This window comes from Lithobates pipiens, unplaced genomic scaffold (assembly GCF_037356315.1).
Source record: "Lithobates pipiens isolate NorthernLeopardFrog02 unplaced genomic scaffold, aLitPip1_a1.2 Scaffold_13, whole genome shotgun sequence".
Classification (NCBI taxonomy): Eukaryota; Metazoa; Chordata; class Amphibia; order Anura; family Ranidae; genus Lithobates; species Lithobates pipiens.
This window is the reverse complement of record NW_027507718.1, coordinates 417,345,554-417,371,270: the sequence shown is the minus strand read 5'-3', so window position 1 is coordinate 417,371,270 and position 25,717 is coordinate 417,345,554. Positions and strand designations below refer to the sequence as shown.

General features: G+C 43.4%; 1 protein-coding gene across 1 annotated transcript in view; it reads left to right on the top strand.

Moving 5' to 3' along the window:
- Nucleotides 1–25,717, top strand: part of GRXCR1 (glutaredoxin and cysteine rich domain containing 1) — a 67,459-nt gene that overhangs the window by 24,228 nt on the left and 17,514 nt on the right. The window contains exon 2 of the mRNA XM_077478584.1: nucleotides 13,677–13,916. Coding sequence (XP_077334710.1) covers nucleotides 13,677–13,916 — 240 coding nt within the window. The remainder of the gene's footprint in view (nucleotides 1–13,676; nucleotides 13,917–25,717) is intronic.

Here is a 25,717-nt window from a genome sequence, read left to right as displayed (position 1 = left end):
TTCAACATCCAGAAAAGTAGTTTTCTGTGAACTGTAGGACATAGTACATTTTAGATTATACTTATTAGCTTTCAAAAAAGCCAAACAACTGTGAAGCAAGTTGGTGGAACCCTCCCACACTAGAAAAATGTTGTCAATATAGCACAACCAAGGGACAATGTGGGACATAAATGTAGATGCTTTCTCAGATAGCAAGAAAACCAGATCCTACTTCCCCGGGAACAGGTTTGTGTTGAATGGAACACAACAAGTGCCTATAGCTACTCCATGAACCTGGAGGAAGTGGGACCCATCATACACAAAAACGTTGTGACTGAAAATAAAATTGAGTCAACTCAAACTAAACCCAAATTTGTGGCTGCTATGGGCATTGCCCTGCTAAAAAAATTGTCTCACTACTTTGATACCCTTCTCATGGGGAATAGAACAATATAAACTCGCCACATCAATGTCGACCAATGTGACACTTTCAGAAAAACATGGACTATCGTTTATTTTGCCATTAATTGATAGACCAAGCATGAAAGTACATACATAAGAATCCACTAACTTACTGCCATTTCCTGTTAAACTTATTAAATTATTGGTCTTCCAGGTGGAGTAGATCGTTTTTTATGAATTTTTGAAAGGGCATACAATGCTGGTAACTTGGGATATTGGGCTCTTATGTACTTCCCAAGTCATCTTGGTGATGGTGCCCATATGTAGGGCTTTGTCTACTAGATTGTAAAACTGACATTTAAATTTATCAACCAACAGAATGGCGATTGGATGATACCATTCATTATTTTATAGGTGGCAGTACACATCTTTACATAGACAGAGATGTCCATCACCACTGTGTTCCAGACTCTTTCTGTCCTCTCTCCTCACAGCTGCTCGACTCCTTTGTGACTGAGGAGGGAGAAAGAAATTGCAGAGGCAGTTGAGTTTGGGCAGCTGCAGTATCATTGTAATGCTGACAGCCTGATCCATGCAGCAGCTCCTTTACTGCTAGTGCTTTGGACTGGGGCTAAACATATGTATGTATCAAACAGTAAACTGTACAGAATGTGGCAGTCAGGAGTATATGACATACACTGCACATTACATACTGTACCCTAAATGCTTAGCTTTGTATGTCACGCTATTCATTGCATACTCCTGACTGTTGCATCATGTATGCTGTGTTGTTTGTTGCTTGCTTTTGACTGCTCTATTCCCAGAGTACAGAGTGCAGTGGTCAGGAGTACTTAGCACAGAGTACAATATTTAAGCCTATGTAACATGGAATACTTCTCTAGCACCACAGGAAACAATTGAACAAAACATTTCCCTTTCTCCCATACAATCATGTTTCCCCATACACAAAGTCCCACCTCCGCCATTTTTTTATTTTTTTGCAAGAGTTCAACAACAAAAAAAAATGTCCTCAGATAAAATGCCCCCCCTCCCCAAGCAAAATCCCCCCTTGCTCCCCAAGCAGAAATCTCTCTGCATTCTCATGCATTTCCCAAATAAAAATCCCAACCAACAGAAATCCCTCCAAGCATAGCACAAATCTACCATTCATGCAAAACACATCAGGCCACGGATGCATGGCTCCTGGCTCAGAGTATGGAGACGTCCTTCTAGACTTTCTTTGGCTATATCACCTGACACATTCGAGACCAAGGAGAGCCTAGGGAAGATCTATACATCTGAACTCTGTTCTTTACTGGCACTTTATCACTATAAGGATGCTTCTGCATAAAAGTGCTTAACCCACAGACACCAAAGAAGACACCCATAGGAGAAGCTGCTTGTGTTGGGCCTAACAATGGCAATGCACATTTGTTCAGTTACTTGGGGGAAGATGAAATACCTGACACTTTTGGGTAAGGATGAGCATGTGGCTCTCCCTCTGTCCCTTGTGACAGTGCTATGCACCTTCTGTATTGGTCCAGCTATGTCATATAGACTATGGGAAAAGAGTCTATAGCTGTGTGTGCTCTTACAAATTGGTTTGTTGCCCTCTTGGGGCTTTCCTTCTCTAGTTCCAGTGGCTGAATGACATGGTGGGCAAGTGAGAAAACATGAGTATATGCCGCTGTGGAGGGGGGATGGGCTCTATGACTTTTCTCTGCATGACCAAAAAAAGGTTCACTTTAATGTATTAGTACACGCATTGTAAGTAGTCTGTCTCCCTTGACATATGCATATGGTACAGTCAGGGCCGGATGTCCCACCAGGCCACTGGGGCCAGGCTTTGGGGTGGCAGTCATGCAGGATGGGTGTCACACCTGCAGCGACTTCTCAGCTGCCCCCTGCACTAACATAGCAGAATGGCAGGTGCGGCAGGTCCGTGTCTTCTCTAATATCACAGCACTGCCCCCTTCCTACACTGCCTGTCTTATTCACACAAAACACGAAGCGTGGCCACTCTAGTCAAAGGGCAGGACTTTTTAAGTTAAGAAGTGGAGGGTTGGTTGCTAGGCAGCGGGGCGGTCCCAGCAATAAATCACTCACTTTTAACGTGAAAAGTCCCGCCCATTGCCCAGAGCGGCCAGGCTCCATGTCTTGTGTGAATAAGGTAGGGTTCTTTAGGGAGTGGGGAGTGCTGTGCTGTAAAGGAGTTTGATATTGAGAGAGAACTGTGATGGTGGCTCAGTCTGTGATTTGGGGGGTCAGTCTGTGATGGGGAGTCTGTGATGGGTCAGGACCAGTTTGTGATGGGGGTCAGTCTGTGTTGGGGGTTCTGTGATGAGGGGGGGCAGTCTATGATGGGGGGGTCTGCTGTGGGACAGGTCAGTCTTTTATGGGGGTCTGTGATGGGGGGTCAGTCTGTAATGAGGGCTCTGTGATCTGGGGGGTCAGTCTGTGATGGGAGGGTCTGTGATGGGTCAGTCTGTGATGGGGGCATAAGTCTGTTATGGGTCAGTCTTTAATGGGGGGTCTGTGATAGGGGTTTGGGATGAGGCGGGGGGATGTAACCTAAGGGGGGCTAAGGACACTGATGTAAAAGGGGGTCGTAATGTAAAAGGGGGTATGAGATATAAAGGAGTGACTGAGGACACTGATGTAAAAGGGGGTCTGTGATGAGATGTGAAGGGGGGGACTGAAGACACTGATGTAAAGGGGGTCTGGGATTTCTGCACTAGCAAAACACAGGTCTCTGCAAGGGCAATAGAAAACAATTGTTTTCTATGTGTCCTCTTCACACTGCAACAGCGCCACTGCAAGCTGAGCAGTGTGGTACAAAATGCATACTGTATCTGTGCACTGCAACTGAGCTGTCGTGCATAAAAATGAATGAAATGTATTTTGCATAAAGAACTATTTACGATCATCTTTGGGTCAAGAAAGACTGAACAGTTTAGCTTTACTTGCCATTGAGTCAGACCTTTTAAATACTTTGTCCTATGAAGATGATTATCGATGAGTTTGCCAAAAGAAAAGTTAGAACTAAAAAATAAAAATGTAGGGAGTTTCTTACTGCTATAATATTTAAAAGGCATTTTCTGCATTACAGAGTATTTTCAGTCTGTACAATTAAAGCCAGTTATTTTCAGTGTTCTCGTGTGTAGAGATATGTTTTTAATTGATCTATTGTAGCAGTCATCGATAAAGGACAAGAATGGTAGTGTATTGTGTATTGTGTATGTGGGTGGAGTGGGGGAGCGGCATTGAAGGACCTGGCCTTGGGATGGCAAAGGGAGTAAATCCGGGCCTGGGTACAGTTGGATCTCTGCCAAAACCAGAGAAATCGTTGACAAAACATAACAGATTTGGATGCAACATAAGCATTTTAAAAATCTCCTTTATTTATTAACAGATATTTCAAAACAATTTAAATGGATAATAAACCCTTACATAAGCCGACTGAAGTTACTAGCATCAGATAATACCCAGTGATTCCTCCTACATAAGCTGTACTTGTTCATCTACATGTTTTTCCTCCTACGCAGCCTTCCATAGTACACAATTTGATCATATTTCTCAGCATCCATTAGGTGGGGGGGTGGGGATCTGATGTCACACACTGTACAGCACAGAGCATGGAGCTGTGTATAATCTGAGACCTGAGTGGAAGGAAAGGGCACAGCCCCCCTTTATACAGTCTCATAGGGAAACATGCACATCTGAGGATGCCAGTTTCCTGGAGTCTTGAAAAACTCAGAATTAGCTTATGCTAAAAGCAGAGAAATGACAGAAAAGACAGGCACCCAACTATAGAAGTAAACACTATAAAATAATATGCTTTGTTCATTTTTATTTTCAGATGATTACAACCACTTTAAAGATATGTTGGTCAGGACAGAAAAATGGCAGCTGGCAATTGTGATGTATTTTTAGGTACACAGCACAGGGATGTCATTCTTATCTTTCCTTCACCACCAGGTAAATCGCTGACACAGAAAAGGCACAATTTACATATTGCAGGTTATTGACTTACCAAGCAGTAAAGGATAAGGATGACAGTCCTGGAATGTCCAAATATGTCAGCAATAACCATAATTCTTGCCTGAAAGGTTGCTTTCAAATATCCCCCTTTCAGTCACCTTTATTTTGTGTTCTTTTGCTTCTTCTCTCTAGACACATAGCACGAATTAAACTAATACTTTTTTTGTGAAAATAATCTGTAAGGGTCAACTGAAGTCACTCACAAACACTTTTACTATCGAGTGTTTGAGATCAGACAGACAGGCGTATTAGATTGCGTCCCAAAGGACACACACTTTATCTTCAGGCATGGCACAAGGCTGAACTGATAATGACTTTGAGTAACTATAATACAAGAACAAAGGCTCTCTTCATAGAAAGCGACTGTGCTTCTTACACACAATGTATGAGTTTAACTGAATAATACATATTCTGGGGATTAAGAGCACAAAGCAGTGCACTACTCAGCATGCGTCGTACAAGCTAAAATTTCTGGTAAGAAAGATGTTTGTCAAATACAATATTATAATGACTTAATCTTAGTCATGCTATGCATTAAGGTGAAAACACCTTCTGTGCTGCAGCTGCCCCCCAGAGCCCCCCCCCCCCTTTTCTTACCTGAACCCGTTTGTTCCAGCGACGAGAACGAGATCAGTGCTCCAGCTGCTGTCAATCAACTCCAGTGACACGAGAGCGGGGGGCAGGGCCGAGTCCTGGTGTGTGTGTGTGTCAATGGACACAGAAGTGGGACTCGTTAGCATGCCCGCACAGGTGCCCCCAAGGAAAGCGGCTCTCCATGGGGGCACTGGATGAAGAGGAGGGGCAAGGAGCACCACCGGGGCACCCCAGAAGAAGGGGATCGGGGTTGCTCTGTGCAAAACAGAGCAGGTAAGTATAACATGTTTGTTATTTTTTTTTTTAATTAACCTTTACAATCATTTTAACCATAAGTATATACATGCACACCAGTATGGCAATAATACAAGCTTATATTAAAAAAAGATTAATAATAGTACATACATCCAATGTACAAACAGGTATCATCTGCAAAAGGTCCAACAAGAGTCATGGTGGAATTGTGCACATATACCCGGGTATATATAGTTATTATTAGAGATACAACCATATGAACGTTGCAACATAGTCCAGTTGCAGGGGCCCCTGAGGATGATCATGATGCAGTATTTGTCTTGGTGTCGGAGAACTAAAGGCAAGATCTGCAGTGATAGGAAGACCCTCCAGCCTTTGTCTAACCAGCCTAGAACACAGCTTTTCATTAGAACAAACTGTGATGTGACTCTGGAGTCATCCTATCTACTCTGTGCTTAGTCCCTAGTAGCATCTAATCTGTCATGCAAACAGACCTCTAACTACCAAGTGGCTATCGTATGCCTAACCTGACTCTAGCCTATGCTGGTTATTACTAAGCCCTGAGCTAAATTTAGCTATAGAATCCCGGACCAAAAGGGCTTAGTAACTAGACTAATAGGAGCTGCATATAAACTTTATTGCAAAAAAAGCTGGCTCACCTACTAACATACAGCATACACACACGCACACTGGATCACACATATAACTATCTGATATAGTGCATGTAAGATAACAACAAGGGAAAAGATATATGGTACTTCTATCACGGGTCATTAAACACATACATACAGTGTCTTGCAAATGTATTCACCCCCTTGGCTTTTTACCTATTTTGTTACATTACAGCCATTACTTCAATGTTTTTTTTTAATCTGAATTATATGTGATCCATCAGAACACAATAATCTAAGTTGGTGAAGTAAAATTAGAAAAATATATACATAAAACTATTTTTCAGAAATTAAAAACTGATAATTGGCATGTGCGTATGTATTCACCCCCTTTGTTATTTAGCCCATAAAAAGCTCTGGTACAACCAATTACCTTCAGAAGTCACATAATTAGTGAAATGACGTCCACCTGTGTGCAATCTAAGTGTCACATGATCTGTCATTGCATATACACACCTTTTTGAGCTCGAGTTCACAGCGCTGTGTGTCCCTGTTCCCCATTTCAGGGACGAATCAGGGGCGATTCTATGCCTGAATTCAGCCCTGAAATGGAGCCAAAGATGCACAGTGTTTTTGTGCAGTGTGCTCCGCAGCCACCCTGGACATATGTGAATGGCTCCATAGGGAGCCAGTCACATTCTCCTGCAATGTAAATTAGATGCGGGGAAACGCACATCTAATTCGCATAGGTGTGAACGGGGGCTGAAAGGCTTCAGAGGCTGCAATACCTAAGCAAGAGGCACCACTAACCAAACACTGCCATAAAGACCAAGGAACTCTCCAAACAATTAAAGGACAATGTTTTTGAGAAGTACTACTCAGGGTTAGGTTATAAAAAAAATATCCAAATCTTTGATCATCCCTAGGAGCACCATTAAATCTATCATAACCAAATGGAAAGAACATGGCACAACAGCAAACCTGCCAAGAGACGGCCACACACCAAAACTCACGGACCAGCAAGGAGGGCATTAATCGGAGAGGCAGCAGTTACCCAAGGTAACTCTGGAGTATCTGTACATAGGATAACAATAAGCCGTACGCTCCATAGAATTGGACTTCATGGCAGAGTGGCCAGAAGAAAGTCATTACTTTCAGCAAAAAAACAAAATGGCACGTTTTGAGTTTGTGAAAAGGCATGTGGGAGACTCCCAAAATGTATGGAGGAAGGTGCTCTGCTGATGAGACTAAAATTGAAACGCTATGTCTGGTGCAAACCCAACACATCATATCACCTAAAGAACACCATCCCCACAGTGAAACATGGTGGTGGCAGCAGCATGCTGTGGGGATGTTGGAATGGCCTAGTCAAAGCCCAGACCTCGATCCAATAGAAAATCTGTGGTCAGATTTAAAGATTGCTGTTCACAAGCACAAACCATCCAACTTGAAGGAGCTGAAGCAGTTTTGCAAAGAGCAATGGGTAAAAATCCCACTGGTAAGATGTGGCAAGCTCATAGAGACTTATCCAAAGCGGCATGGCTCTACAAAGTATTGACTTTAGAGGGGTTAATAGTTATGGATATTGACTTTTTATGTTATTTTGTCCTATTTGTTGTTTGCTTCACAACAAAAAAAAAACATCTTCAAAGTTGTGGCCATGTTCTGTAAATTAAATTATGCAAATCCTTAAACAATCCATGTTAATTCCAGGTTGTCAGGCAACAAAACACGAAAAATGCCAAGGGGGGTGACTAGTTTTGCAAGGCACTGTACATACAGTATATACACCCAGAAGCTATGATAGAAACACTTGCCTAATAACCCATGCTTCTGTTCTGGAATAGCAACAGTTCTTCCATGGGGATATGTGGTCTCAGCTCCTCTTTCCTTCAGACACAAGAAATGATGTACATAAACAACTTTTTCATATTAGGAGTTATTTACAAATATAGACAGAGGAGGGCAGCAGATCCCTACAGAGGTAATGAATAACTTGTAAATTAGCAAGGCCCCTGTCCTTAAAGTGGTTGTTAACCCACTTTGACTACTTCATATAATCCTCTTTGTGTCCTAATGACAAGTGCTCCTGTCTGTGTGATTTCAAAAAAAAAAAAAATGCCTTCTTTACCATATTTCAGAGCATTTCCCGGCAATCAAAAGATTGGCCACCTCTCTCCTCCCGCTGTCTGAGAGATGCATCGGGTGGGGCCAAGACTCCCCCACTGGCGTCAGTCAGGAGGAGAGGAGAGAGAGAGATGGCTGGTCACGTTATTGTCCAGAAACACTCTGAAATACAGTAAAGAAGGCTTTTTTTTATAAACCACACAGACATGAGCACTTGTCATTAGGACGCAGAGAGGATTATAGAGGACAATACAAGTTATTTTAGCAGCAGGAGGGGAGGGGCGAGCACTGACACAGGAGCAGACAGGCAGGGAGGGGTGGTGGGAGAGGATGGAAGAGAGGAAAAAGGAGAACAGGAGAGCTGCGGGTGATGGAGGCATGTGAACTGACCACGGTGTCGGGGCTTAGCGGCTATAATACACTGTAGTCAGTTTACAAAGGGAAGGACAGGCAGGATCACCCAGGTATTTCAGGTGATATGGGGGGGGGGGACCCAAATGACATAGCTCAAGCACTGTGCTATATAACATGCTTTAAAGAAGCAAAAACAAAGCTCCGGTGCAACCAATTACCTTCAGAAGTCACATAATTAGTGAAATGATGTTTGACGTTTGGGTTAACAAACGCTTTAAAGTGTTTGTTACCCGAACACATTGTATTCCTGATTTGTGCCTGCTGTATCATGTACTTGCATGGACAATTATCCTGTTCTCTTTGTATTGCTTCCTTTGTGTAAAATCCCTGGTTTTCCTGTCAGTCCTTCTGCTTTCCTACTAAAAACTGACCACACTAAGCAGGAGAACACAGTGTGGTCAGTTATTTAGCCATGCTGGCAACTCAGTGTGCTCTCCTTCAATAATCAGACTTGTCCTAACAGACCTTCTCTTATGCAGCTGAGAACAGAGGGAAAGTGATCACTTATAAGAAAAAGGGGAAAAGGGTATTTAGAAAGTGTTTTTTTGCGGGGGGGGGAATGAATGAAAGAAGAGAAAAATTGGACTGTACAGGCTAGACAAGGAGTAAGCAACTTATCTATTAAATTATAAAGTTTTTTAATCTATAAACAAACATTATAAATATGTATAATTCATATGTATTTTTGATAGTTAAAAATAATTATACATCCGTGTGAGTAGAGTACATTCTATGTGTTTATCCACAAAGATGTTTAAAATATTAGTGCTGGTAAGAAAGTTCTTCATGTGCCAACATGTTTTACCAGACTTAGCTGCATTGGAGCTATTGAAACCAATATAGCACTCATTCTGGCATATAACAGCATCAACACAGCAGCCCTCTGGGTGGGCACTGGAGCATCAAGTCCAACCAAAGGAGTTCACCCACAGGTCACTACTTAGGGCACATACATGTAGGCATGCCAAAAGGGTGAGAGAAACCCAAATGTAAGTGATGAACATGAATATTTGGTAAACCTCTTATAAACCTGCTAATAGTACATAGGATATGGTCCATTCACAATATTGGGGATTGGAGTGAGGCCAAAATATAGTTAGAAAACCCCAGAGGCCAGTGAATTTAAATATATAGTATCCTCTATGTATCCTCAGGCTGTCAAGTAGGGCATGACCATCCACATAATATGCCCAGATAGATTCAGGGGGTCCACATGCCGTGCCCACATTTAGAGAGTAGTAAGGCATCTAGGAGGTCCGGTGGTGTGTCTAGTATCTTGTGGCTTGTATCTATACATAAATCTTTTGCCTGTCATTTTTAGGCTGGGCGCACACTGCAGAATGGAGCAGCTCACAGCAGCGGCCTGATGTGTCCCTGTTCACCGTTTCAGGTCTGATTACGGTTCGAATTTTGGCTGAATTCGGACTTGAAAACGACCAGAAGACACACAGGACTTCACTCCAGAGCCGCTCCGGTGATGTGTGAACTGGCTCCATTGAGAGCCGGTCACAATCTCCTGACATGCAAATAGATGTGGAAAAATTCACATGCAATTTACAATAGTGTGAACTCAGTCTTAAACTGAATGGGTTGTTTTACAAGGTGATCGTTTAGAATCACTTTAATTCTAAAAGCATGGAACACAGGGATATAATGACCTGTTATCCCACATTCTTTTGAGTTATTGCTAGACTTTAAATGTATCTAAACCCAAAAACAAAAATTTATGATATTGCAGCTTACCAGTCCATAAATGTGGTAGTTGCATTTCTTTTCTTGTGATCTGGCCAGTAACATGCTTTCTGTCTTAGGGTGTATCCACTCTACTGGAGGAGCAACAGAGACACATTTGGACAGCAGCAATCTCAACCTGATGGACTTGACTAACACATTAACGGCGAACTCCAGCTTACTCTTTTTAAGCAGTTGCAGCAATAGTTATTTTGTTTCTTTTGGGATAAAGGTTTTACATAAATGAAAAAAAGCTGACCATTCAGTCATCAGTGGTAAATGGTTTGTCTCAATCCTCTAACTGATACTTTTTCTGGACTGCTTGGTCTGTTAAAGGAAGTTGAAAAATAACAGACTTACTGGCCAGATCACCAGGTGAAAATAAAGGAAGAGAAGAATACTATTGAAGCCACCACATCTAAGATTTGGTAAGTTGTTACGATAACATCTTACGTTTTTGCTTTTGGGTTTGGATATTCTTTAAAGATCTATGTGACATTCTAATTAAAGCATAAAATGATCACTACACCAAGTGGAAATGATCACTATACCAAGAGATCTCCTGAAATGACCATAGATAGAAATTCTTGCAACTTATTGGTGTAGTCCTTTCTGTGACATCAAACATACTATCTGTCTCTGCACTACTAACTCAGTCTATGATGAGAGACTCTATAGGTTTTGCCTCTGGCTATAAGGTCACAAGTGCCTGATTAAGTTTGGGGCCCTTCGGTGTGTGTGTGTGTGACAGAGTGCTATTCAAGCGATGCAACTGGAAGCAGCAAAGGAGCAAGTCCGGGTGCTTGGTGAAAAATAAATTAATGAAATAATGCCAAATAAATATATTCAAAATGTGAAATAAGGGATGATGCACATTAAAAAGTGTCAGGATACCAAAACACAAATAATATAATGAAAAAAATGGATGTGTTGTCCCAACAACTTTAGATGTGTTGTTGCCAAACAACTTTTGACAAATATAGTGTCACTATTCAGTGATTTAGTGATAGGCTGCCAAACAAGCTGCTGACTAGGCCTGTGCTTTGAATTCACTCCTGGAAGAAATACCATTGTAGGTCAAGTCTGCTTCTGGTTTGTTTGCTTTGTTGCCATTTAAGCCCTGATGAAACACTTTGGCTACCTTTTGAATTGTACCTCTGGCCTTTAATGGAATAACGTTGTATCTGGACCTCTTAGCAGTGGTGTGGCGCTTCAGTTTCAACCCTTTTTATACCATTCAGTGATATAACTGCTCAAACACCAAAAAATTATAATTAGTATATAAATGCAAGCTAATATTGTGAACAGTCCTTCTAATATGTGCCCTTCAAGTGTCAGCATTCCATCATGCAGATCTACCATCACAGAAATACCCGACCTACTTACCAGAAGGATTGACCTCAAAACCAAGAGATCAACAGTGCTTGAGTACAGGGCAAAGCCTGTCAAAAGGGAACAATACAGTAGGGACAGTCAAATCCTCCGCTCTCCAGCCTCAAGCACAATATCAGTGGCTCCATTTTCTATTTTTTCTCTGTCTTGTATTGTCTATCTTCTTTCATACCTACCAAAAATTAAACTTACAGCATTGTCATAACCTCACAGCACAACATAAGTTTACCTAAACTCATAATTTCATTGCAATCAGATATTTGCTGAAGATCACTTTTTTGCCTCACCAGATCAACCAAATGGTGTGACCTTTGGATTCCCTACCACTTTACTTCCTTCATGCTGACCTTGAAGCAAACCCCCTCACATCCTCTCTGATCTTCACTACAAGTGAATGAGCCAGTAGTAATTGTGTCCTATATTGATGACCATCGTTGTTATAAAAGTTGCTTATTTATGTTTGCATTTCTTGACCTTTTGTCGTCTATGCAGAAAATAAATGGGAGAGGGCACAGGTCTGGTTTTGAAAAGTGGTTGGGAGTGAATTTGAATTTATTCATCCTTCACAAGTGACGTGGCTTTGAGACTATAGAATCTTTATACACTACACATGTGCATCTTCAGGAGCATTACAAACATACAAATGTTGTCAAACCTTTCCATTGGCACAGCAGAGTGATGGTAATTTTTTTACATTTTTAGAAGTCTTGTTTATAAGTAAATGGCTAAATCAAAGGATAAGGAATTCAACACCTAAAGTAGAACTCAACGCAAACTTTTTCATTGTCCCATAGCCATAACAGGAAGTGAGAGGAAATCCCTCAAAACAGAAGGAAATCTCTGGTAGTCAACAGGGTCACTTGATATATGTATTTTTTTCCTGTTCTGATGCCCACTGAAAATCTCAAATTCTCCTTTACTTTCACACCTGTGTTCTTAAAATTAGTTTTAGTTATATAGAAGTTCTTTAAAGTGTGGCTATATGTACAGACTAGCCAGCTATAAAGTATAACTGAACACAGAACAGAGTGGAAAGGGATTAGAACAGGTTTTATTTGTTGCTTGTCTTCCTGTTAGGGAGATTCACCCCCAATTTGGATTTGTGTTATGCATTCTTTACTTTTCAAATAAAAAAGTTTTTTTTGTTTTTACATAGGGGTAAACTACCAAAATCAAGATACCTTACAGACCACCCCAAAAGTGGGTGTACAAAAATTATAAACATAGATACTGTACGTAGAGAAAAAAAGTACCTTGTACACAGGCAATTGTGAGGACAATGTTGCACAATTAGCACTTGTCCAATAGTTTAAATAACCGGCCTCATCGCCACCCACCACAGCAAGCTACATGGGCGGTTCACCTGTGTCTCCCATTGGTGATCACTTCCCTGGACTTTACCTGTCTAAATCAAACTCAAGATGGCACTCCTGGGTCCAACCCCCCCCCCGCCAAAAAAAATAAAAAAATAACTAAAAGAGAGGGGAGGGGGAAGGTAATTGGGTAGGTGTGTTCCATCCCCACTTCGGCTTACATGTCAGAATGGACCTTATAACCCATTGTACTTGATGCAGGTATATTCAAGGCAGTAGAACCATGTCTTATTATCCCTATTTTTCTCGATGACTATTATCACTGAAGTGAAAGTGAAAAAAAAAATTGAGAGTGGCCACTAGAACAGGAAAAAAAATGCATATATCAAGTGACCCTGGCAACTATCAGGGATTTCCCACAGTTTGGAGGGATTTCCTCTTCCTCTCACCTCCTGTTATGGCTATGACACAGGCAGTAAACAGAAGTCTTCCAAGTGGGACTCTATCCAAAATGAAAAATGTTGCGTTCAGTTCTACTTTAAGTGCAGTATTCTTCATCCTTTGATGTAGCCATTTAATGATAAAAAAAATTTAAAATAATTACAATTTTGACAGGTTACTAATTAAGCTGTACTACAGATGTGAAAAATAATAAAATGCCTATTTAATCATCATTTTGTAATTACTGACAATAGACCTATAACATTTTTTCCCCCTTTTAATAGATTAGAGCAGTTGAAAGAATGCAAGATGGCTGATTATTGGCTGCTGTGATTTGCTGCGTTTTGCACATTGTTCTTTGTTGGTTGTCTTGCAGGCCTCTTCCACACTGGAATATGGGCGGATAGTGATCTACACTACCAGTCTACGTGTGGTGAGAAACACATTTGAAAGGTGTGAAATGGTAAGGAAGATCTTCCAGAATCATAGAGTAAAGTTTGAAGAAAAGAATATTGCTCTGAATGGTGATTATGGAAAAGAGCTGGATGATAGATGTCGCCGGGTATCGGAACTGCCATCTCTGCCTGTCGTTTTCATTGATGGCCATTATCTCGGGGTGAGTTCTAATAAAAGGTAGTATGATTTTTATTGCACTCAATGGCTTTTAAACTTTTTCACCTAACACAAGACAGGACAAACTAATGTATTTAAATTCAACTTTAACTATGCTAAACATTAAAGCGGAATTCAACCCACTTTTGAGAGGTGGTCTTAAATGAAAGACTACCTCAACACTGCTAGTCACATTTTCTTTTCTTCTAAGGCCGCGTACACACGGGCGGACTGTCTGGCCAACTAAGTCCGTCAGACAATCCGACAGACAGTCCGTCCTACTTTCGAATGAACGGACTTGACCACACACGATGAACAGACAGTCCGCTGAAAGCTTGCGCGATGACGTGTACAGCACGTACGACGGGACTAGAAATACAACGTCCAATACACTGCAATGCAACCTTCGGCCGTGTAAATCCTTTCTGAGCATGCGCCATACTTAGTCCGTCCAACTTGCCTACTCACGAGCGGACTGTCCGCTGAAACCAAAGTTGGACGGACAATATTACGGAAATTCCGAAAGACTTAGTCCGCCAGACTGTCCGCTGAAAAAGTCCGCTGAAGCCCACACACGAGCGGACTGTCCGCTGAAACACGTTTCAGCGGACCAAGTCCGTCAGACAGTCCGCCCGTGTGTACGCGGCCTAACTTACCTTTTTATGAAGTACAGCCTGTATTTCCGATCCATCCAGTCTGTGGCGCAGGACATCAAATCCTCTTCTTTGGCGAGCCCCCTTGATGCCTTCTGGGACATGTGTGTGTCTCAGAAGACAGGCGGCTATTTACAAAGTGCTACGTGACGCGCATGTGCACCATTATCTCGGGGTGAGTTGCTATAAAGGTAGTATGATTTTTATTGCATTCATTGGCTTTAAACTTTTCACCTAACAAAAGACAGGACAAACGAATGTACTTAAATTCAAATATAAATCCTGAATAATAATAATAATAACTTTAACTATGTTAAACATTAAAGCGGAGTTCCACCCATTTTGAGAGGGGGTCTTAAATGAAAGACCACCTCAACACGGCTCGTTTTTAGCTAATTAAATTTTTTTTTTCTTCTAACTTACCTTTTTATGAAGTACAGCCTGTACTTCCAATCCATCCGGTCTGTGGCGCAGGATGTCATATCCTCATCTTCGGCATGCCCCCCCAATGTCTTCTGGGACATGTGTGTGTCTCAGAAGACAGCCATCCATCCACAAAGTGCAGCGCGACTCACACATGCACAGTAGGAAACAGACTGTGAAGCTGCAAGGCTCCACTTCTTGTTTCCCTTAATTAGAATGGCAGAGCCTGCACCCGATCTGATGGATGGATCAGCCTTGGGGGGCCGACATCACAGGATCCCTGGACAGGTAAGTGTCCTTATTAAAAGTCTGCAGCTACAGTGTTTGTAGTGCTGACTTAAAAAAAAAAAAAATGCGGGTAGATCACCACTTTAAATACAATTTTTGAGTGGTTTACTTCTTTTTGAAATGTTTAGTTTTAAGAAAGTTTGATTTTCTAATTGTTAATAGGGACATTGATAAGAAAATTTAAAAGAGTAGGTTGAAACAATTTTTTCAAATGAATTTATTTCTAACATTGTTTGTGTTTTTTGTTCGTAAAGTCCATTCACTTCAAAATTGAATGGTAAAAACAAAATTTTGAAGTATCTTTAAACGACATACATCAAGTTATGATTGTAATGTTTTTAAAAATATATTTAAGCACACCAGCATAAGGCATGCTTAAACAGAACTAGCTATGCCTGTGTCTATGCAAGAATTAAAATATTAAGTCTTTACAATCAATTAAAGAAAAATATGGGGGCTGATATCACTGATCTCCTTTTGAATATGCCAGGTCCCTAGTTGATTTTCAGTGATTAACCTGGATGCAGTCAAATCACAACTCAGAAATACCTTACCACATATAAACGTGCATGGTGAACATGTCAATGTGGATTTGATGTGAGTTATGATGTATGTTGACATTCAGTGCAAGTGGATTGCGTACTCTATGTACAGTGCCTTGAAATTTTCCACATTTTGTCATGTTACAACCAAAAACGTAAATATGTATTTTATTGAAATTTTATGTGATAGACCAACACAAAGTTGCACATAATTGTGAAGTGGAAGGAAAATCATAAATGGTCTGCAAAAGTTTTTATAAATAAATATCTGAGTGCCGTGCATTTGTATTCAGCCCCCTTTACTCTGATACCCCTAACTAAAATCTAGTGGAACCAATTGCCTTCAGGTGTCACCTATGTATAAATACAGCTGCTCTCTGAAGGCTTGTTAGAGAATGTTAGTGAACAAACAGCATCATGAATGCCAAGGACCCTACAACGGACAGGTCAGGGATAAAGTTGTGGAGAAGCTTAAAGCAGGGTTATAACAAAATATCCCAAGCTTTGAACATCTCACAGAGCACTGTTCAATCCATAATCTAAGAATGGAAAGAGTATGGCACAAAGGGCAAGAAGAGCATTAATCAGAGAAGTACCAAGAGTAGGAATGAACCGAACACCCCCTGGTTCGGTTCGCAGCAGAACATGCGAACAGGCAAAAAATGTGTTCGAACACCGTCTATGGGACACGAACATGAAAAAATCAAAAGTGCTAATTTTAAATGCTTATATGCAAGTTATTACCATAAAAAGTGTTTGGGGACCCGGGTCCTGCCTCACGGCATATGTATCAATGCAAACAAAAGTTTTAAAAATGGGTGTTTTTTTCGGGAGCAGTGATTTTAATAATGCTTAAATTGAAACAATAAAAATGAAATATTTCTTTAAATATTGTGCCTGGGGGTGTCTATATTATGCCTGTAAAGTGGCGCAGTTTTCCCTCCGTTTAGAACAATACCACAGCAAAATGACATTTCTAAAGCAAAAAAAGGAATTTAAAACTGCTAACAGTTGTAATGTATTGTCGGGTCCCGGAAAAATAGATGAAAATCATTGAAAAAAGTGGCATGGCCCCCCTCCAGGCCATTACCAGGCCCTGTGGGTCTGGTATGGATATTAAGGGGAGCCCTGCACCCAAAGTTTAAAAAAAATGGCGCGGGGGTCTCCCAGGCACTATATACTCTGAACAGCAGTATATATACTATACAGTCTGCCATATATGCTCTGCAGAAAATTGGGCCTTAGGTGTTGGTGGTACCAGAACACTGTAAGCCCTCACAGTTACACTTGGTGAGCGCAGGAACTGGCCCTGCTGTGAAATATAATATTAAGGTTTGGAGTTACATGCCCCTGTTAAACAGGGGCAGAAAAATTGGGCCTTTGGTGGTGGTGGTGGTACCAGAACACTGTAAGCCCTCACAGTTAATCTTGTTGGGGGCAGGAATGGGCCCTGCCGTGAAATATTATATCAAGGTTTGGAATTACATGCCTCTGTTAAACAGGGGCAGAAAAATTGGGCCTTTGGTGGTGGTGGTACCAGAACACTGTAAGCCCTCACAGTTAATCTTGTTGGGGGCAGGAACGGCCCTGCTATGAAATATTATATCAAGAATTGTAATTACATGCACCTGTTAAACAGGGGTAGAAAGATCGGGCCTTGGGTGGTGGTGGTGTTGCTACAACACTGTAACCCCTCAAAGATACTCTTGTTGGGCTCAAAAATGCTGTGAAATATTTGATCAGAAATTGTAATTACATGCCCCTGTTAAACTTTTGGGCCTTGGGTGGTGGTGCCCTAAACTATATATATTGTTGGAATCTGGTATCATCAAGATTGAGGATAGTCAGCATAGGCAGTCTTCAAGGGATCCCAGATCCATAACAAATTTAATCAGTTTCATCAGCGTCAGAAGCCTGATAGCTGCTGACCCGAGACCGATTCTTTTTTATGAATGTGAGCCTATCAACGGAGTCTGTGGACAAGCACACTCTTTGATCCCTTACAAACCCTTCAGCACCGCTGAATGTGCATTTAGAAAGCACGCTGGGTGCAGGATATGCCAGTATCTCAATTGCATATTGAGCAGGTTCTGGCCAGTGGTCCATCCTCAAGACCCAGAAACCCAGTGGATGCGCTGTTGGAAAGGTCTCCAAGTCTGCTCTTGTCCCTAGATATTCCTGCACCATATAATGCAGACACTGGTGATGGTTGCTTGAACCAATCAGACCTTGACGCTGAGGACTGAAAAATTGTTTAACGGCATCGGCCAGCTGACTACCTTCTCCACCACTGAACGAAGTCTCAGAAACAAGTTGTCCATCACCAGGAAATGGTAACCTCCCAGGGTCTGGAAATGCGTCTCACAAACCTTTCTTCAAGGCCTCCTAAAGATGATTCATGCTCTGCTCCCTCTACGAAGGCAGGATGAGTACTGCAACCTTACCCCTGAAAAGTGGACCAAGAAGGGTTGCCAGCCAGTAATGATCCCTCTCCTTGATACCACAAATCCCTGGGTCTTTTCACAGGCTTTGCGGAATCAGGGAGGCCATTCAGCGTATGTTTGCAGAGGCATTCGATTATGAGTCCTCTGGGTCACTAAGGATCACATTATCCGTAACTACCTCTTCCCAGTCACGTACAACTCCTTGGGTTTCTGGGGACTGAAATCCATCCCTTGAAGACTGCTGCTGAGTGTTATGCTCTACATCCATGCTGACACAATCCTCCTCCTCTTCTTCCTGTGTGGTTGGCGGGTCTGCAGGAATTCTATCTGGATAAAGGAGGTCTTGAGAGGAAAGGAAGTCCTCCTCTTCCTCCCGCTGTTCTGCCTCAAATGCCCTGTCCATAATAACACAAAGCGTGTGCTCCAGCAGGAAGACTAGAGGGACAGTATCACTGATGCATGCATCCTCAAAGGGTGACAGTGCATGCATCCTTGATAAGTACGGTATAAAGAGTAAACCGCGCTATTCAAACAAAAAATTATATTATATAAATTCCCTACAAGCAACAACCCTAATCGTAATACTCCGATATCAAACTAAATAGGTGAACAAAGTGAGCTGCGCTAAAAACAAAAATTATTTTTTTCTAAAAACTAATCACAAAAAGACATCAATAATCATGAGAAAAAAAAAAAATAAATAATAATTTTTGGTGACAAAAATAGATGCAAATAGTTAGATTAATTAAATTAACCAATTAATTAAATGCAAATAATTAAATTATATAAGTGAATAATATCTTTTCATCGTATAAGTGAAAAAAGTGTTTTTAAATCAGAACCAATAATGAAATTAGCATAAATTGTATACCCCTTATATATAAATCATATACATTAGAAAAGATAAACCTACACACCAATAAATTAATTGTAGTGAATAAGCAAAGAAAAAAATTAACAAAAAATATGCATTGAATAAAAAAAGGAGAAAAAAACTGAAAAAATTGTCCAAAGAATAGTGTTGGTTCTTCAAAGGTGATATTATGGAGTAGACACCCACAGATTCCTGTGTGAAAAACAATCCAAACAATCCTCCACCAGTGAGAAGAGGGGCCGCTTACCAGAGTTATAGATCTCAGTGTCAATGAGATCAACAGAGCAACAGCACAGAAGTTCTGGATGAACCATCACAGGCACCACACAGCTTTTATCTCCAATACGAAGCCTCCATACAGGGAACGAGGGTATCGTGGATCATATAATAAATCAAAAGGCACTCGCATAGCGTAAAACCACTTAGTTTAATGGAATAAAATATAAAATATTACACTCACATGTGCAAAGAAGAAAACGATCGTATAAATAAAACGAGCCGGCCGGGACTCGTGTGCCGCCCGCACTTCCTAGTTGGGCGTAGAACGCGGAGACGTCAGAATGCCTATCTCCGGTGTTAGACACATGAGATATTAGATCACATAGCTGCATTTCAAGCAACAGGCAGCCAGGCCTTAGTGCAAGGTGAAAGTAATTATACACCGTGATGGCCACCCTGGTTTATGCAGGCAGACCACCGGGACACTTGGATTCATGAGAGACTAAATGAGACAAGGGAAACAGGCTTGAGTGTGTTCATAAGATCTCCATCTTTATTGAATACAACAGTAGTTTATATACCAGTAAAAATATGTGTCTAAGGGTTTTACAAAACTTACACTCAGGACTAGGGTTGAGCCGAACACCCCCCGGTTCGTTTCTTCACCAGAACTTTCGAATGGACCGGAAATTCGTACGAACTTTAGAACCCCATTGAAGTCTATGGGACTCGAACATTCGAAATAAAAAGTGCTAATTTTAATGGCTAATATGCAAGATACTGTCCTAAAAAGGGTTTGGGGACCTGGCTCCTGCCCCAGGAGACATGGGTCAATGCCTAAAATGTTTTTAAAAATGGAAGTTTTGGCGGGAGAACTGATTTTAATGATGATTAAAGTGAAAAAAAGTGAAATATTCCTTTAAATATCGTGCCTGGGGGGTGTCTATAGTATGCCTGTGAAGTACCACGTGTTTCCCGTGTTTAGAACAGTTCCTGCACAAAATGACATTTAACGGAAAAAAAGTCATTTCAAACTGCTTGCGTTTTTAATGTAATAATTGGTTCCAGCAATATGGATGAAAATCATTGAGAAAAAATGGCATGGGTAGCCCCCCCCCCCTGCCCATTACCAGCCCCTTTGGGTCTTGTACGGATATTAAGGTGAACCCCGTACCCATATTAACAAAAAGGAAAGACGTGGGGCCCCCAGGCCCTATATACTCAGAACAGCAGTATACAGGAGGTGCAAACAAGACAGGGACTGTGTAGATTTGTTGTGTTAAGTAGAATCTGTTTGTAATTTTGAACTGGTACATTTTTAACCACTTGCTTACTGGGCACTTAAACCCCCCTCAGTCCCAGACCAATTTTCAGCTTTCAGCGCTGATGCACTTTGAGTGACAATTGCGCGGTCATACAACACTGTACCCAAATGAAATTTTTATCATTTTTTTCCCACAAATAGAGCTTTCTTTTGGTGGTATTTAGTTACAGCTCGGAGTTTTATTTTTTGCTAAACAAACAAAAAAAGATGCAAAAAAAAATAAAAATAAAATCATGTTTTAATAGTTTGTTATAAAATTTTGCAAACGGGTCATTTTTCTCCTTCATTGAAGTGCGCTGATTAGGCGGCACTGATAGGCTGCATTGGTGGGCACTGATGGGCTGCATTGGTGGGCACTGATGGGCTGCATTGGTGGGCACTGATAGGCTGCACCGGTGGGCACTGATAGGCATAGTTAAGGCGGCACTAATAGGCACAGATAAGGCGGCACCGATGGGCACAGATAAGGCGGCACTGATGGGCAAAGATGGGCACAGATAAGATGGCACGGATGGGGGGCACGGATAAGTGGCACGGATGGGTGGCACGGATGGGCACTGATAGGTACCACAGATAGATGGGACTGATGGGCACTGATAGGTGGCACTGATAGGTGGCTCTGATAGGTGGCACTGCTGGGCACTGATGGGCGGCACTGCTGGGCACAGATGGGCGGCACTGCTGGGCACTGATGGGCGGCACTGGGGTGCAGCACCTTTGAGGCAGATTGGGTGGCACTGTGGGTGGCACTGTGGGTGGCACTGTGGGGTGGCACTGTGGGTGGCACTGTGGGTGGCACTGTGGGTGGCACTGTGGGCACTATGGGCACTGACGGGGGGCACTTACTTTTGCTTTTATTTTACTTCAGGATGGCACTGCGGGAGGCAGGTGGGCACAGGCAGGTGGCAGGTGGTCCCTTGTATTGATGGCCGTGATCGGGACTGATGTCCCGATCACGGCCGCCGGTGATCGGCTTTTTTTTTCTCTCCTCGCGCTGTCAGCGCGAGGAGGAATAATAGCCGATTACCGGCTCCGTTCTATCACATGATCAGCTGTCATTGGCTGACAGCTGATCATGTGATAAGGGGTCGGGATCGACCCCTTACACGGATCGGTGATCAGGCGAGTCTCACGGACTCGCCGATCACAGAGCGCGCCGCGCGCGCCCCTCAGGGGGCGCGCAGGCCGCTCGTAACTGGGACGACGTCAATAGACGTAGTCCCGGAAATGTAGGTCCGCGCTAATGCCGTCATTTGGCAATAGCGCGGATCTGTAGTGGTTAAAGTGTAGCTCCAGTCAAAAAATCTATTTTTAAGCTTTTTGGAAAACATAGGGAAGGGTTATCACCCCTGTATAATTTGTTTTGCCATCCGTCTTTTTTCATCTCACTTCCTGTTGTCTCCTTCCGTTTGCAAGTAGGAGACGTTTGTAAGTTGGATGTTGCTCTGCAGAAATGGCCGCACAAGGTGTTGGTGTTGCCACAACATTGTAAGCCCTCAAAGTGACTCTTGGTGGGTGCTGTGAACGATTATATCAAGAATTGTAATTACATGCCATTGTTGAACAGTGGTAGAAAAATTGACCTTTGGTGGTTGTGGTGCAGGTGCCACAACACTATAAGTCCTCACAGTTACTCTGGGTGGGCACAGGAACGGGCCCTGCTGTGAAATATTATATCAAGAATTGTAATTACATGCCCCTGTTAAACAGGGGCTGAAAAATTGGGCTGGTGGCACTGGTGCTGGTGCCACGACACTGCAACCTCTCCCATATACTCTAGTTGTAGTGCAGGAATGAGCCCTGCTGCAAAGCATTGCATCAAAAATTGTAATTAAATGCCCCTGTTAAACGGGGGCAGAAAAATTGGGCCTTAGGCACTGGTGCTGGTGCCACGACACTGCAACCTCTCCCATATACTCTAGTTGTGGTGCAGGAATGAGCCCTGCTGCAAAGCATTGCATCAAAAATTGTAATTAAACGCCCCTGTTAAACAGGGGCTGAAAAATTGGGCCAGTGGCACTGGTGCTGGTGCCACGACACTGCAACCTCTCCCATATACTCTAGTTGTAGTGCAGGAATGAGCCCGGCTGCAAAGCATTGCATCAAAAATTGTAATTAAATGCCCCTGTTAAACAGGGGCTGAAAAATTGGGCCTTAGGCACTGGTGCTGGTGCCACGACACTGCAACGTCTCCCATATACTCTAGTTGTAGTGCAGGAATGAGCCCTGCTGCAAAGCATTGCATCAAAAATTGTAATTAAACGCCCCTGTTAAACAGGGGCTGAAAAATTGGGCTGGTGGCATCACCCAGAACCAAAAATGTTCTTCCAACATATCAGCGGAGGAGGAAGAGGATAGACAATCAACATAACAGGACAGTCACTCAGCATCAGCATAGGCAGTCTTGACGGGATGTGATATTTAAAAAAAAAATATTCGGTTACATTAGCTTCAGGTGCTTGGTAGCTGTGGGTGATCCAAGACTGATTCATCTTTATGAAGGTCAGTCGATCAACCGAGTCGGTGGACAGGGGCACCCTGTGATCGGTAACAAAGCCACCAGCAGCACTGAAGGTGCGTTCCGAAAGAACGCTGGATGCAGGACAGGCCAGTAGCTCAATTGCATACTGTGCAAGCTCTGGCCAGTGATCCATCCTCAAGACCCAGTAAGCCAGAGGATTTTCGGTGGGAAAGATGTCCAAGTCTGACCTTGCCCCTAGGTATTCCTGCACCATGTAAATCAGACACTGGCGATGGTTGCTGGAACTGATCATACTTTGGGGCTGCGGACTAAAAAATTGTCAGAACGCATCGGTCAGACGGCCACCTTCTCCACCGCTTCTTCTGACCGATGCCTCAGCAACACGTTGTCCAGGACCAGGAGTTTGTAACCTCCCAATCTCTGGGAACGCGTTGCACAGACCTTTCTGCAAGGCCTCCCGGAGATGTCTCATCCTCTGCTCCCTCTGTGATGGCAAGATAAGGTCGGCAACCTTACCCTTGTACCGTGGATCAAGGAGAGTGGCCAGCCAGTAATGGTCCCTCTCCTTGATCCGAAGAATACGAGGATCCTTCCGCAGGCTTTGCAGGATCAGGGAGGCCATGCAGCGTAGGTTAGCTGAGGCATTCGATCCGGAGTCCTCTGGGTCACTAAGGACAACATGATCCACAGCTACCTCCTCCCAGCCACGTACAAGTCCACGGGTTTCTTGGGACTGTAAATCATCCCTACAAGACTGCTGATGCTGAGTGCCAGGCTCCACCTCCATGCTGACACAATCATCCTCCTCCTCCTCCTCCTCCTGCTTCTCATCCTCTTCCTGTGTGATGGGTGGGACAGCAGGAACACTGTCTGGATAAAGGGGGCCTTGAGAGGCAAGGAAGTCCTCCTCTTCCTGCCTCTGTTCTGCCTCAAGTGCCCTGTCCATTATTCCACGCAGCGTATGCTCCAACAGGTGGACAAGAGGTACAGTGTCACTGATGCATGCACTGTCACTGCTCACCATCCTTTTGGCCTCCTCAAACGGTGACAGGACAGTGCATGCATCCCTGATCATGCCCCACTGGCGTGGTGAGAAAAAACAAAGCTCCCCTGACCCTGTCCTGGTGCCGTAGTCGCACAGGTACTCATTGATGGCCCCATGCTGCATGTGCAGCCGCTGCAGCATGGCCAACGTTGAGTTCCACCTGGTGGGCATATCACATGTAAGGCGGTTCTTGGGCAGGTTCAACTCCTTTTGGAGCTCAGCCAGCCGAGCACAGGCATTAAATGATCGGCGGAAATGCACACAGACTTTCCTGGCCTGCTTCAGGACATCCTGTAAGCCCGGGTACCTGCCCAAGAACCGCTGCACCACCAGGTTAAGGACATGAGCCACACAGGGCACATGGGTCAGTTGTCCCTGTCGGAGGGCGGAGAGGAGGTTGGTGCCATTGTCGCAAACCACCATTCCTGGCTTAAGCTGGCGTGGCGTCAACCACCTCTCGGCCTGCCCCTGCAGAGCTGACAAAATATCTGCCTCAGTGTGGCTCCTGTCCCCCAAACAAACCAGCGCAAGCACTGCATGGCATCGTTTTGCCTGCGTACTTGCGTAGCCCCTTGAACGCCTATGGAGCACTACTGGTTCTAAAGACAGAGCACTGGATGAGGCCATGGAGGAAGAAGAAGAGACGGGGGTGGAGGAGAGAGGTGTGTCACAACCAGTAGTAGCATTTTGGAGGCGTGGTGGCGGAACAACCTCCAACACTACTGCACCTTGTCCTGCATCCTTCCCAGCTGCCAGAAGAGTGATCCAGTGGGCCGTGAAATACAGGTAACGTCACTGTTCATGCCTTCTGGACCATGAGTCAGCGGTAATATGCACCATACCACTGACCGCCCTTTCCAGCGAGGCTAGGACATTGCCCTCCACATGCCCTTAGAGAGCCGGAATCAACTTCCGTGAAAAAAAGTGGCGTTTGGGGACCTGCCACTGAGGAACCGGACATTGTACAAGCTCACTGAAGGGGGCCGAGTCTACCAACTGAAAAGGCAGCAGTTGAAGTGCTAGCAATTTAGCCAAGCTAGCATTCAACCGCTGGGCATGTGGATGGCTGGGGGTGAACTTCTTTCGACGGTCCAACAGCTGGGGCAGGGAAATTTGCCTGCTATAATCAGACGTGGGTGTACTGCTAGCAGAGTGCCCGGAAGCACTTCGCTGTGACACACCTAATTCTACACCTTCATTCCTCGCAGAGCAGGTTTCAGAGAAGACTGAAGGTCTAGTGGGGTTGGAGATCCCAGCTGATGAGGAGCAAGGAGAGGTCCACTTTGTTCTTTAGTGTGGGTCTTTGAGGTACGCTTGCCAACGAGCTGCATGGCAGGTCAACATATGTCTGGTCAAGCATGTGGTGCCCAAGCGGCTGATGTTTTGGCCACGCGAGATACGCTTGAGACATATGTTGCAAATAGCAGCAGTGCGATCTGATGCACTCGTCTCAAAAAAGGCCCACACCAAAGAACTTTTAGAATAACACGCACAGGCAGCGCCCTGCACAG